Source organism: Streptopelia decaocto, assembly GCF_964273445.1.
Source record: "Streptopelia decaocto genome assembly, chromosome: 1".
Classification (NCBI taxonomy): domain Eukaryota; kingdom Metazoa; phylum Chordata; class Aves; order Columbiformes; family Columbidae; genus Streptopelia; species Streptopelia decaocto.
In genome coordinates, this window is record NC_138663.1 from 120,025,407 (window position 1) to 120,038,288 (window position 12,882).

The 12,882-nt window shown below is 55.4% G+C and overlaps 1 protein-coding gene across 1 annotated transcript in view; it reads right to left on the reverse strand.

The window, feature by feature from the left end:
* SIM2 (SIM bHLH transcription factor 2) overlaps positions 1–9,733 on the reverse strand; it is a 64,360-nt gene extending 54,627 nt beyond the window's left edge. The window contains exon 1 of the mRNA XM_082058728.1: positions 8,120–9,733. Coding sequence (XP_081914854.1) covers positions 8,120–8,294 — 175 coding nt within the window. The 5' untranslated portion in view covers positions 8,295–9,733. The remainder of the gene's footprint in view (positions 1–8,119) is intronic.
* Positions 9,734–12,882: the final 3,149 nt, after the last annotated feature.

Consider the following 12,882-nt stretch of genomic DNA (forward strand, 5'->3'; position numbering starts at 1 on the left):
CCCTGCTGGGGAGTACGCTGAGGAGGTTAAAGAGGGCGGGAACTCAATCGGGGGCAAAGTGCCCCGACGGCCTCTTCACCAGCGCACGGAAGGGACCGAGAAATTTGCCGGCGTGATTGCACAGCTTCTCCCCTAAGATTCTGCACGCAGCCAGCGCGGCCCCGGCTGGGCTCCGGCCCCCTTTAACCCGACGGGCCCGACCCAGCCCCGCTGCTTCGCCTTAGCGCTGCCCGGCGGGCTGGGGGCAGCCTGTGTGCCCGGCACTGCCTTAGTGACAGCGAAAGGTTATTGAGGGAGCTTGAAGCGAGAGAGGTCTGGTCTGGCGTTTGCTTGTTTGTTTGTTTTTCGTTTATTCCATGCAAATAAAGCATGCAGCACCTCCCCGGTGGAGCTGAGACCACTACCCGTGCCAGTCGAGGACATGGAGGCTCCTGTCCAATACCCTGATGGCAAGCTCTGCAGCGTGCCATTGCCCCCAGGACCGCCTAGACAGGGAGGGCGGAGGGAAGGGGCACGGGACCGCAAGCATTTAATGCCTCCTTTTTGGAGACAAAGGAGAGAAAAGAAGACTTAAGCCCTCGGGGCCACAGCGCAGATTCTACGAGGCCACGGAGCCTTAAGGGTGCTTCACTGCCCGTGCTTCCCTGCAGCCTAGAGACGCTGCAGAAGGGCCGGTGGCGGGTGAAATGCGGGGATGCTCGGTGCTGCCAGCCCGCACACTGGCAGGGGCAAAGGCTGCTGCAGCAGGAGTCCCTCTCGACTCCGTTGCGGGAGGGAGAAGTTAGTACCCAGGTAGGAAGCCCTGCCCTAAGCTGCGGCTTTGGAACATGCCTCCAAACGTCCCGCCTGACGCTCTCCTGGATCCGCGCACCCTTCGGCCGAGTGTCCGCAGGTAGCACTGGTCTAGAAATGATGGGAGCCTTTCTCCCCGCCCTTGGGGCGTCCTTTGGGGTGGCCACTGGAGGAAAAGGAGGCGGCGAAGAAAACGCGTGGCAAAGCACGGCTGCCCGAGGTGCTTTCCCCCGAGTTTCGCCTCTTTCTGGTGCGCCGGTGTCAGCGAAGCCCCTCCGATCCCGCCGGGCAAGCACAAATAAGCCTGCGGTTCTCAGCGCCAGGCAAGGCACCCCGGGGACCTAGGCCGGCCCCAACGCCTCCTTTCCGCGGGCGCAAAGCAGTAGCAGCGCCCAAGGTCAGTCCCAAGAGGAGGCGTCTGCCTGCCCCGTGTCAGTCGCTCCGGCTGCCCCAGCAGGTCCCTCCAAACCGCGCCTCAGAAGTGCACGGTGTGCGGCTACGCTTTTTTGTGGGTATGGGAAGGACACCTTCCCTTCGCCGAGAGGAGTGTTTAGCCATGCGTTGGGAAATTTGCTTTGAAAAGAAAACGAAAAGTCTCACTTTTCTACCGCTGTTTCCCAATTCGCAGTTTATAGAAGACCCCTAAACTTCCAGGGATCCTTAAAAAAAAAAAAAAAATATATATATATATCATTTTTTTTTTTTTTCTGAAACGCTGCTTTCCCTGGGGCGGAAAGTTTGAGGATCGCAGAGACATCCTGCAGTCTCTTTCCCGAGACGGTAACAAATGCAAACAACAGAGTCAGACCTGGCGCTGAGAGGCATGTCCTTATTTCGATTTACTAATTTCAAGTCTCTATACATGGGAGAGAGAGACTTCTCCTTTAGTTAGACATAGTGGTGTAAAAACTGCCCTGAAACGAGCCCTAACTTTCTGAAGGACGAAGCAGATTTACTCTTTGTGCCACTCACGAAGATGGTCTTCAAGAACGAACTGTCTCTGCCGCACCCGTGCCTGGCAATCTGCTCCGTCCTGTCCATCACGGCTAGCCAGGTACGGTTTCACAGCATCCCCCAGATCACTTTCTTTGAGGTTCTTTCCAAACCTGGACTAAAAAAGTCACTTCCGCAGATTTGTTCCCTTTGAAATTGTAAATTGGAGTTACAATTGCGAACTCGCATCAAACATAAATGCGTTTGGTGGATCAGCCTGGCATTCGTGTAAGCTTATTTTAAAGCCGATGATTTTATCATTTAATCCACCAGCAGATCGCTTTGAAGGTGGAAACGAAACGAATAAAAACCTTACGTTCAGATGAAGGACTAACTCCCATTAACTTGTCTTTCGAGAGATTTGCAAACGTGCAGTATATGTCCTGTAAACATATGGATGCAATAGACTCCGCCGAGCTGCTCCTGCCCAGCCAGTAAATAACGCACATTTTCACTCACTGGACTGGAGCGAGGCCAAAAGAGCTGCCGATACAAAGCGAGTGTTTCCTATGTCGCTTAAACGCGATGGGAGTTTGCCGGGGTGGCCCCGGCCCGGAAAGGGCTCTCCGGCAGGAAAGGGTGCCGGGTCTCCGACACGGCTGTGCAGCCGGTACGCTGCCGAACGAGTCATTTCGAAGCAAATATTTTTAAAATGCCCAATTGCAGCACTAATTACCTGCGACGCTGGCCCAGATAGCGATTTCCCTGCGAGCGAGCAAGCAGCTGCTGCATCCTTCCCGCAAAGGCTGAGGACACCCGTGGGGGTGGCCTCTCCCCCTTTGCCGTGCGAGAGCGTAGGGGATCGCCTGCAGCCAGCGGCCTGGGGAGACTCCGGGCGCTACCAGTAACGTAAAGCCCGGAAAGCTGGAGCCGAACTCAGCGGCAGAGCCCGCCCCGACGGGTAGGAGCTGGCACGGCGAAGAGGTCCAAGGCGCAACCTCCTCTTTGCTGGCACCCGGCCGTCGGCAAACATGGATGAGACGAGCCCCTCTCCCTGTTCACCCTCCGTTTACTGGTGTGTGTAACGACGGCTGGTCCCGTTCCCACCGCGACCGTGCTAGGGGGGCAGGCCAGACACAGCGGGATGCCTAGCGGGCAATGCTAAGGGGGAAATAATTGGCCCTAATCACAGTTGTGACCATCAGCCCGTCCCCCGGGCACCGGGCGGCAGATTCGGCTCCGACGACGGCGTCCTAGAGACAGAGACGGGGTTTTCAACGGGCACCCCGAAGTACGTGCTACTTTTGCCGTTGAAAGACGTGGGAATTCTCATACGAACGCGTCCCCTTCCCTTCGGCAAACCCGGGCATGATTGCCTCCACCGTCTTTTGACATCTCTGGCTGTTTTTCAAAGTATCTCAACATTCACTTTGTACTATTTCCCAGTTTCCAGAGAGAGGAGTGAGTCAAACTGTAATAAGATCTAGACATTTTTGAGAACAACTCCCACCTTTGGTCTCCAACTGTATAAATTCGTACACACACACAGCTGAACGCCCGGTAGCTTTTCTGCTTGGGATTCTGCTAAAAGAATTACTTTGTGATGTTTTATGTTAAGTATCGGATTGCCCTGTAACTTGGACTATTTCCTTTGTGTGTACTGTATTGTTCCCCGGCTCCCCCGAACCTCACGGTCCCCTCGCGTTATTCAACAGCCATCCTTCACAAGGAACCCGAGTCAACTGCGAGAGCCGGGATTTTCAATACCGCTTCTCTTTTGGGACTTTTCCCTAGCGTGGTTGTGCCTCCCTTCGTCGGGAAAGCCGACGGAGATCACCAGGGGACGGCGAACTGCCAGCCCCGGCACCCGTCTGGGACGGGGTGGAGGCGGCCCCTACCCTCGGTTTAACTTTGGCTCTTTCGTTTAGGCGAGGCCCAGGGTTTAGCATAAGCCCTTGAGGTGGGGAAGGAAGCGCGGCTCTGGGCGAGGGGCAGAGCTGACACCTTGCCCTAAGACCAGATGCAGCAGAGGGAGAGACATCTCAGCCCCGACGGCACATAGAATCGTACCGCTTGACAGGCGGGTCCGAGGGGCCGGGCCGGGTCTGGAGCTGACGGGGAGTCCCCGGCCTCAGCGGGGGTAACCTTTGTTCGGGGCGGGAGCTTCCAGGCTGCGATGATTTTGGGAAGGAGAAGGGCTGCATTAGCTTAACTTTGGCAGGGATGTGCTGGGCCCCCCGCATCCTCTCCGCGGGCTTCAGCGTCACCGCCGGCTGGAAAGTTGTCCGAGGGTTGGGCGATGGGAGTGACAGACGTAAAAATCGAGACAATCATTAAAAAAAAAAAAAGTCGAATTCTAGAGAAAAAAACAACAAGAACACCCTCCAGGACACTCGGACAAACCCCAACCCAGCACTTCCCGGCGAGCCAGAAACACCAGACCATGTTAAGAGGCCCGAAAGCGGGCGCACGGCAAAGAGCGCGGTCTCGAGCAGAGCCACAGCTACCACGGCAGTGACTCCCTCCCTCCCTTCCCGCCGCCGCCGCTCGTCCCCGCACCGAGGGTCTGCCGGCTCCCGCCACAGCTACCGGGAAACACTAATGGCACTCCTGTTTTAGTAAGACCTTCAATGCCACTATTAGCGGTTATTACAGTAGAGGCAAGTTTCGTAGAGGAATTACTCGCGCCGCCGGCTCGGGCTTTAATTAATTAATTAAGCTCTTCAGAGTGAGTATGAAAATTAATGAAATAGCTGCAATTCGCCTTGATTTTCTTAAAACATATATTCACAACCAGGTTTAAATCGAACGAAAACTCTACATGCGCCCAGTAATTTATATTGTCTGCGTCTCGGAATAAGGAGCAGGTCTAAGTTCTACTGCTGAGTCATTTTATTCAGCAATTTTTTATAACTCACATTATCTTTTGGGTCATTTATCAATTAGTTCGTTCTCAACCCGTTTAAACATCCGTAAGTGTGCAGTTTTTTAGTCAGTTTTCGAAACTGCTTCGGGGTTGGGGGAAGAAACGGCTCACAATGTAATCAGTCTGCCATAACCGTGAGGCAGAGAATCGCGGGTTTTAAATACAATTTCTTCTCGCGACTCTTCTCATTTGCTCAGTTTTAGAAAAAAAAAAAAATACTGACAGTCAGGACAGAAGTCCCGTGGTGTGTTTTTGTTCTACAGTAATAAATGCCTTGGCAAAATATCAAAACACAAGAGAAGACGGTATTACAGAGCGGGAGCGCGGGGGAGGCTGTAGGTTGCTGTCTCCTGGACTTTATTTCACGAATCTGAAGGTCAGAGCGAAACCGCACGGCAAAATCTGTGATGTCGGAGCACGAAGTTGTGCCTACCAGGGCTTGCACTTTGCGGAAGAAAGGAGCTGGAATATAAATCGCTTTTCACTCTCATTTGTGTTGAGCCTTATCGGGCGCCTCCGCGGAGAGATCTATAATTTTAGTCCAAAATGAGCATCTTCGGGAAAATCTTGACAGAGATGAGCAGGAGGAGACCTGTCTGAACTCCCTTACAAGCCCCGTCGAAGCTCTGGGACCAGACACCTCAGTGAGAGTCTCAAACTCTACCTACAATTTGTGTCAGCTCGCGCTGGAAATAAAACGTGTGGGGGAAGCCATCCACCGGAGTTTTTAGAAACAAACTCCTCTCTCTCTTTCCCTCCAGTCTAGACGGAGCTGGAAGCCAGTTTTATATATGGACAACGTTTCTGATCACGCTGGCTCCAGCTACCCTGGGTCTAGCACGCATGCTGGAATTGTCTCAGGCCTGTCCTCCCACCACCGCGAGCTGGAAGAAGTAAACTCCCTTGAGTCTTACAGGGATGATGCCTCGCTGATGGCCAAGGCGGCCGGGGCGGCACGGGTCTCTGGTCCCCCGGTGACAGCCGTTTCGGGGGAGACGCGGGGAGAGTGCGGGCTGCGCCGCTCCCTCTGCCCTGGGAGCAGCGGCCGACGGGTGGCCAACTGTTACGTGCCCACCTTTATTTCAAGCCCCAGGACCTCGGGCGTGGGTCCTCCCCACCCATTGGGTCCAGCATACTCAAAGAGGCACATTCCCCAGGTCTTATTGTCCCCATAATTTGAGACGCCGTACTGGGCAGCCGTCTTGGGCTGTTGGACTTCCCCCCCGCCGCCCCAGTAAAGACAACTGGACACCACCTTTCCGTGCCGTCGCTGAGCTGCTGAGGGGGGAGAGGACCTTCCTCCCCCGCTTTCCGCAGACAAATTCAGAGAGAAAGGGAAGAAAGGGGCGATGCGGGGCCTAGTGCCGTCGGGCAGCCCTCCTCCCCCCTCCTCCCCCCGTCCGGCACCAAACGCCCTACTGCAGCCGGCGGGGTAGCGAGCACTGCCTATGGCCGCCTCTCTGCAGCTCCCCTCTCTGCCCTCTACCCTCCTGGGTACTAAACACACGGCTCGGGGGCTAGAGACGGTTATTCCTGGGGCCTGTCAGCCCTGGGTGCAAAGCTTTGTTTTTCAACGTATTTCCACCCGCACTTAAGACGATGAAAGATCAGGAATTCGCTGTATGCATTTAAACGTTGCTCTTAATAAGCAGAGTGTGCGGAAGCGCACGCCTGGCCTGTTTAAGGAAGACAGACACATAAAACACACCCGAGCTGGTGGGTATAAACCTACTCTCGGCGTCCTCTTGTTACTCTTGAGGCTCAGCAGGACTGGAAAACCAGGAATACACTCAGCAGCATCTCGAAACGTGCCGCTCTTCTTCCCTCCTAAACCAAAGCCATTCGGGGCAGGTTCCCCAGGAAGGGCCGGCGAATGCCCCCCCGAAAATACGACGCGCTATTTCTCATCGCGAAATTTCCCGATGGGGGATACTGGCTGGAAATTACAGCGGAGAAGCGTCTCGCTTCCCCTTACTCTGTTCACCCGGCGTGCTTCAGAAGCGCACGCTAAAGGAGCCCTAGTTTCCCGTAGCACTGCTAGCACTTGCTCTCGAAATTACTGAATTAGATGACCATAACGGTAAGCTTCTCTCGGTTTGGGAGTGGGGTTTTGGTTTTGTTTTTAAATTTGAAGGCTTTTAATAAAGCTCCTTAGAAACCGCGACGGAGAGCAGACCTTCCACTCTGGAATTTGCTAATTCCTTCACACACACACTCCCGTCCAGAGAGGCGCAAACAAATGACAAAGGGGGGAGCTGGGCTTTATTTAGCCACCAGTAGTCACTAACCAGCGTTTCATTTCACGTCTCCCATCAGCTCAGCGGCGGCACGGAGTGGACCTGGCAGCCGGCGGCACCCCACGGGTGCCAGCCAGCTGCCTCCCCTCACCCAAAGTGGCCGAAACTCTGCGTCCTTCGGACGCTTGGGGTGTAGGTGCGAGGCTGACCGGGGGGGTATTGTTTACCAAACCCCGGGGGAAGGAGAGGGCAGTGTCAGGGCTCGTTGCTGCGTGTCTCCGAGAAGAGCTCAGGGGTCATCGGCTCTCGCCTCCCTGCATGGCCCTGGCCGTGGGGCAGCGAGGTCCAGGCCCCGCTCAGGAGCATATTGGGTTCCGACTGGTCCTCCCCTCTCCCCCCGGTCCCAGGAGAAGGCGGAGGACCTCTCTGCGAAACCGCTGCGCCTTATTTCCCAGCCTGCTTCCCTATCTCCAGAAAACTCCAACCAAAACAAAATAATAATAACACCCACGCTATTTCCTCCCCCCACAAGGCCGTGTCTGGACACCGGCAGGAGCACTGTGTCGAGGGGCCTCCCAGGGAGCTGGGACGACTTGCCTCCCGGGGCCGCAGACGCCGGGCACGGCGGAGCCGAGCGGAACCCTCTCTCTTCGGGACGGTCCCCCCGAGCAGACGGAGCTGAACCGGCAGCAAAGGAGGAGGGAGGAGAAGAGGGGGATCAACCGGACGGCTCTACCTTCCCGCACCACCGGCCGGGCTGCCCGCCTCCGCTCCGCCGCCACCCCGGCGCAGTCCCCGGCCGGGGTCCCTTTGCAGCCCGCGCCCCAGGTCGCGGCTCTCGAAGGGCTACGCGAGGCCGGGGAGAGCTGTTTTCGAGTTTAGGCCTCACAGGACCAGAGTTGCTATTTGCAGCCCGCGCTTTGTACGGCACCCCCCGGCAAGCTTTGGTTTTCGGGCAGTGCAGAGCTGCCTCCTCTTCCCAGGCAAGCAGGAGCCTTTCCACCCTCAGCGGCTTTTCCCTCTCTCGCCCCTCGTTCGCCAACCGGTGCTGGCACCCCTGCAAACACCCCCCACCCCTTCTTCACAGGAGGTAGAGGAGATGCGGGCTCGTCTCGGCGTATGCACACCCCACCCGCCACCCCCACTTTCGGGCCGTAGTGCTGCCCGGTCCCTCCTGTGCGGGCCGGGCGGGAGGCAGACAGCCCCTCCCGGGGCACCCCGGGGTGGTTACCTTCGGGGAAGACGGCTCGCATTTTCAGGTAGCTAGTGGTGAGGCGGATGATGGACGCCTTGTCCAGCTGGGAGGTGATAGCCGAGGGCAGAGGCAGGAGTTTGGCCAGTTCGTAGAATTCTCCATTTTCTTTTTCCCGTCTAGTCTTTGCCGCGTTCTTGGATTTTTCCTTCATCGCGACTACTGCAAGGCGAAGATGACACTGGCATATTAGACCCGATTCTTCCGAATCGCAGGGGGCATGGATTTCGGCTTCAGAGTCAGTATTTTCGTTTAAGGAAGGGAGGGAATTCACCCAAATCGAATCGAATTAAAAAAAAAAAAACAAACAAAAAAAAAAAACCAAAAAAAAAAACAGGGTGAAAAAGAGGAAGGAAAAAAAGCCAAAGCAACCAAATAAACCCAACACCAACAGAAATGGTGTGAAGAGGGGGAAGGCGATATCTGAGCCACAACCACGACAGGTAAGCCACTCGGGAGGAGGCAGTTCTGCTCTGACTCTGCAATATCTAGCGCTTCGAAACCGAGAATGAAAAACCGACACGAACCACGGTCCTCTGCCTGCAGCTGGAAAGGGATCTTCTCCTTAACGAGGAGCAAATCACTGGGTTTCCTTTCCTGAAGGGTTTCTTCTACTCAATCCTTCCCCGTCCAAAAATAATAACAAAAAATATTAAAAATAGAGCGTCCACGCAAGAAATCATCGGGCTACGCAGGCTGAACCATTTTTGGACACTTTGTCTCTTAAAAAAGAAAAAAGAAAGAAAGAAAAGGAAAGACCGTGCTGCTTGTTTAACGAAGTGCAAAATGAACTGGTCCCAGAGCCCGAGATGCCGAGGAGACGACTAGGCGGCAAGGCAACCGGCCGCTAAACGAAAGCCAACGCCGGTGCGGAGGGAGTTGATGACTGGAGCGCTCCGAAATCACAAGCTCTCATTTCCTTCAGACGCTTCCCTCTCGGTCAGCTCTCGGCGGGCGGCGGCTGGTCTTGCGGCAGAAAGACGCTTTCTCCAGTCCCCGAGGGGCTGCTTCAGCGCCGGGGCGCGGGGGGTGCCGAGCCCGGCGGGGCGACGGGGTTGGGCTGGCGGCGGGCCTGCGGGCACGGGGGGCTGCTGGCCGCGGGGCTGCTCCCGCCGCTCCGGCCGCTGCGCCCAGCTCCAAATGTGGTTCTCATGCGGAGTCAAATTAAAGGATCCGTTTTCCTCGGGACCAGTGCCACTTCAGCGTTGTCTCTTTCCAAACAAGTCCGAGCGCTGGCAAAGGCGCGGGTTTGATTTTGTTGGATTTATTTTTTTCCCCCTCCTTTTAAAGAAAAAGCATTTGCAAGGTCAAGAATTGCTTCCTTTTTGTTTTATTATTATTATTATTTGTCACGTATTGAAAGAGCAAAGCGGTGTCTCTTTCGCATAGACATGCCTTTCAAAGGCGAAGGGAGGGTTTGCAACATTCACCTCCCGCAAGGAGCAGCGATCCTCACCATACGGCAAGGATCGAAGGTAAAATTCACCTCCTTTCAGAAATCCTAGCTGTCACGCTCCTCGCCTGAAAGTACCGATATCTCCGCACTTTTTTTTTTCTTTTTTTTTTATTTTTTAATTTTTTTTTTCCCAGGGGCAGAAGGAGCTCTGAAGTGGACCCCTCAGTTAATTCTTGAGCAGAGGCTGCAGAAAGCCAGGAGAGCCTCTAGAGGGGAGGGGATAATGTATCCGTGACGTGTCCTCCCGCGCAGCGCCCTCCGAGGGACCCAAATACAGAGGAGCCAGAAAAGAGCCGCAATTAGCACTCGCGATGGAACTGGAGGCTGCGGCGGGGGGGAGACAGGGGCGGGGACCCTTTGCTTTGGCAGTCCGAGCCCGCTCCCCCCGACCTCCCTAAGCAGCCGCGGAGCGCCGGCAGAGACCCACGGCCCCCTTGCCCCGTAACCTGCCGTCGCTCACGTACGCGTTTGGTGCACCGGCCGTGACCCCGCGGCCCCCGGGGGGGAGCCCTCGTACCCCTACCCGCCAGCCGGCTGCCGGCGAGGGCCGGGCCAGAGGAACGCATGGGGCCGCGACACGCGTGGGCCCTCCCTTACCAGACTCACTGCACCGCCATTAGGTCACCCGAGCACTTTCCCCTGTTGTTTTGGCGCTGGGTAAAAGGGACAAAATGTACCTGCATACGCATACATGTGTGTGTCATACATGGATATACATACGTATACAAAACACACATTTATACTATATATACACATGATATATATTTTGCATATACATTACAAGTATGTGTATGTATGCATATATACATGTACGCACACGAATACATTTACAAAGGCGCACACACACAGATATGTATTTACAAGTGGGCCCTCGCACTGATCCAAGCCCCGGGAGAGGCGGCGGGCGCTGCCCAGAGGCCCCCCTGCCCCGCAGCCCTCCCCGTCGGTGCCGCTGCACAGGCAGCCACTGCTCATCAGCCCCCGACGTGACACTCGGCTGCCCAGCGGGCCACCGATGGCCAGGGAAAGGGAAGAAATTCCCCGAGAGCCCGGGCTGTGCCCATGCCCCCGGCTCCCGCCTCTCCAAGCAGCAGAGACCCCGTGGTGGCCCCACGCACCGTGGCGTGAGCAAAGCGGGGGGACATGTAGCTCACGGGGCTTTAACTACACGGCTCGAGGCCGGCTTTTGCAGAGGTTGTCACAGCAGCCCCTAAAAAAGCGCGATGCCGGGGTCTCTCCTCCCCACCCGAGCGACAGGATTAAGCTCGGCCCGGACAGGACTGCGCTGTCTCCGGCCTGGCTTTGATGCAGCCCAGACCCGACGGGAGCCTTTCGCACTCCGAGGGGACCCTTCGGGATGCTGCGAGGGGCACGGGCGTGGGGAGACACACACACGTACATACACCCACCCCCAAGGGTGGCCCCAGCAATCCCCAGCCGTGCGGAGGGAGCTGGGCTGCAGCCGACGATCAAAGCAGTGAGGAGAAAACTCTCGGTGCGAAGGAGAGACCAGGTATAGCGGTAGGCAGAGCCCAGAAAGACGCCGTTCCACAACCGCGGACATGGGGAGGTCCCCGAGGGCGATTGGATCGCCCGTTTGCAAAACACAATGCACCAGTCCTTAATATTAATCCCCGGGAGAGGCCTGGCCGGTGGGCTAGTGTGTTTGCTTAAGCTCGCCCGCCCCTCTGTAATTATCCTATTACACCAGAAAGGACCCGGCCCTGCGTTGTCGAGGAAAAGGCCACGCTCTTTAACCTCTCCGCCGCCGGAGGAGGCCCCGTCTCCGCGGGCGGGACTTGAGCGGACCCCCGCGCCGGCACCGCTGCTTCTGCTTTCCCCTCCCGAGTCGCCCTCGCCGGGGCGCGCCGCCGGGGTTGCTGGTTTCCTCTCCGCGCCCAGGGGATGGCGAGCAGGGAGGCTGGGAGACCTTCGGCATCTATTGCTTGAAACGTGGGGCAAGGAGCGGGGGAGCAGCGCCCCGACGTGCCCCGGGCCCAATCCGCACAGCCTCTTGCCCTGTCCAGTTCTAAATCCGCACCCCTTCCCTCTCAGGTACCTGGTATCGCGCCCGTCCCCTTGGCTGGCGCGTCTGGGAGAAAGTGACTTTTGCAGGGAACACATGGGGAACAGGCTCTCTGCCCCGCCGTCCTGGGTGGGATTTAGGCTGGAGCTGTCTTACAGGTCAAGGAAACCTGAGCGAAAAGGTTGCACAGGGGAGCCCGGGTGATGTGACCCGTTTTACCCTCCCGCACTGCCCTTTTTACCCGCAAAACAGGACCAAGTCCCGTAACCCTCTCGCAGGGCTGCCTCTCTCTCGGGGACATTTGGTGCAGGCTTGAGGACGGCAGATATAGTCGACGATTAAACCCACCGCTATATTTTTCTTTTTACGGCAGCATGCTCCGGTTGGGACTTTTCGCCGAGCAAAACAAACCAAAAATAATCTAGGAAAAAGCACCAGTCGAAAAGAAACTTCAGCCTTTCGGGGAAATTCTCAAAATTCAATACAACCTCCGCCCGCCGTCGAAACTGGACTCATTAGCAGAGGTAAAAAAATTATACGGGAAAAAATTTATACATATATAAGCGGGAAACAGGCTGTATTTCAAGCCAGGTCCTAACGGGTCCGATAAAACAAAGCTCCGCGATGGCTGACCCCGAGAAGGAAAATGTATGGGACATTTCTGTGCCCCATAAACAATATATAGGGACGAGCGACAGAGTCTCAAAGGAAAGCAAGAGGGGAGCACGTTATGTTTCTAACAAATTACGGTGGTTTGGAGAAAGGGCAGCTTTGCGAATGTTCGCAACATAATCCCGAAAGAAAAAGAAAAATCACGTTGCTTCAAGGGTGGCCCAAAGTTATTGAGATGGATTCGCAACATTCAACCCGGTGAGTGTGAGGTGGCTGCAGGGACCTTCAGGGAAGGATTTCCCTCCATCCGTTTTAATAAGAAACTCCATATCAGGGACTAAAATGAATAAGGAAAATAAATAAAACAATTTATTATTTAAATATTTAGATCATATTTTCACAGATACGTTATTGTCGAATCATAAGTTTGCTGCATACAAAACCCACTGTTATTTAACAGCCTTTTTCCTTGGGTCGAGGGGGAAACTTCACCGGATGGAAAATAAAGGAAGAACGTTTCTTTCTCAGGTGAGACGCGTTGCAAAGGAATATTCAGTCGTCCTTTTTCCTTTTTTTTTTTTTTTTTTTTTTTTTTTTTTTCCCCGAGGGTTTAAACTAAAAATGGAAAATAAAGGCGAAAATGTGTGG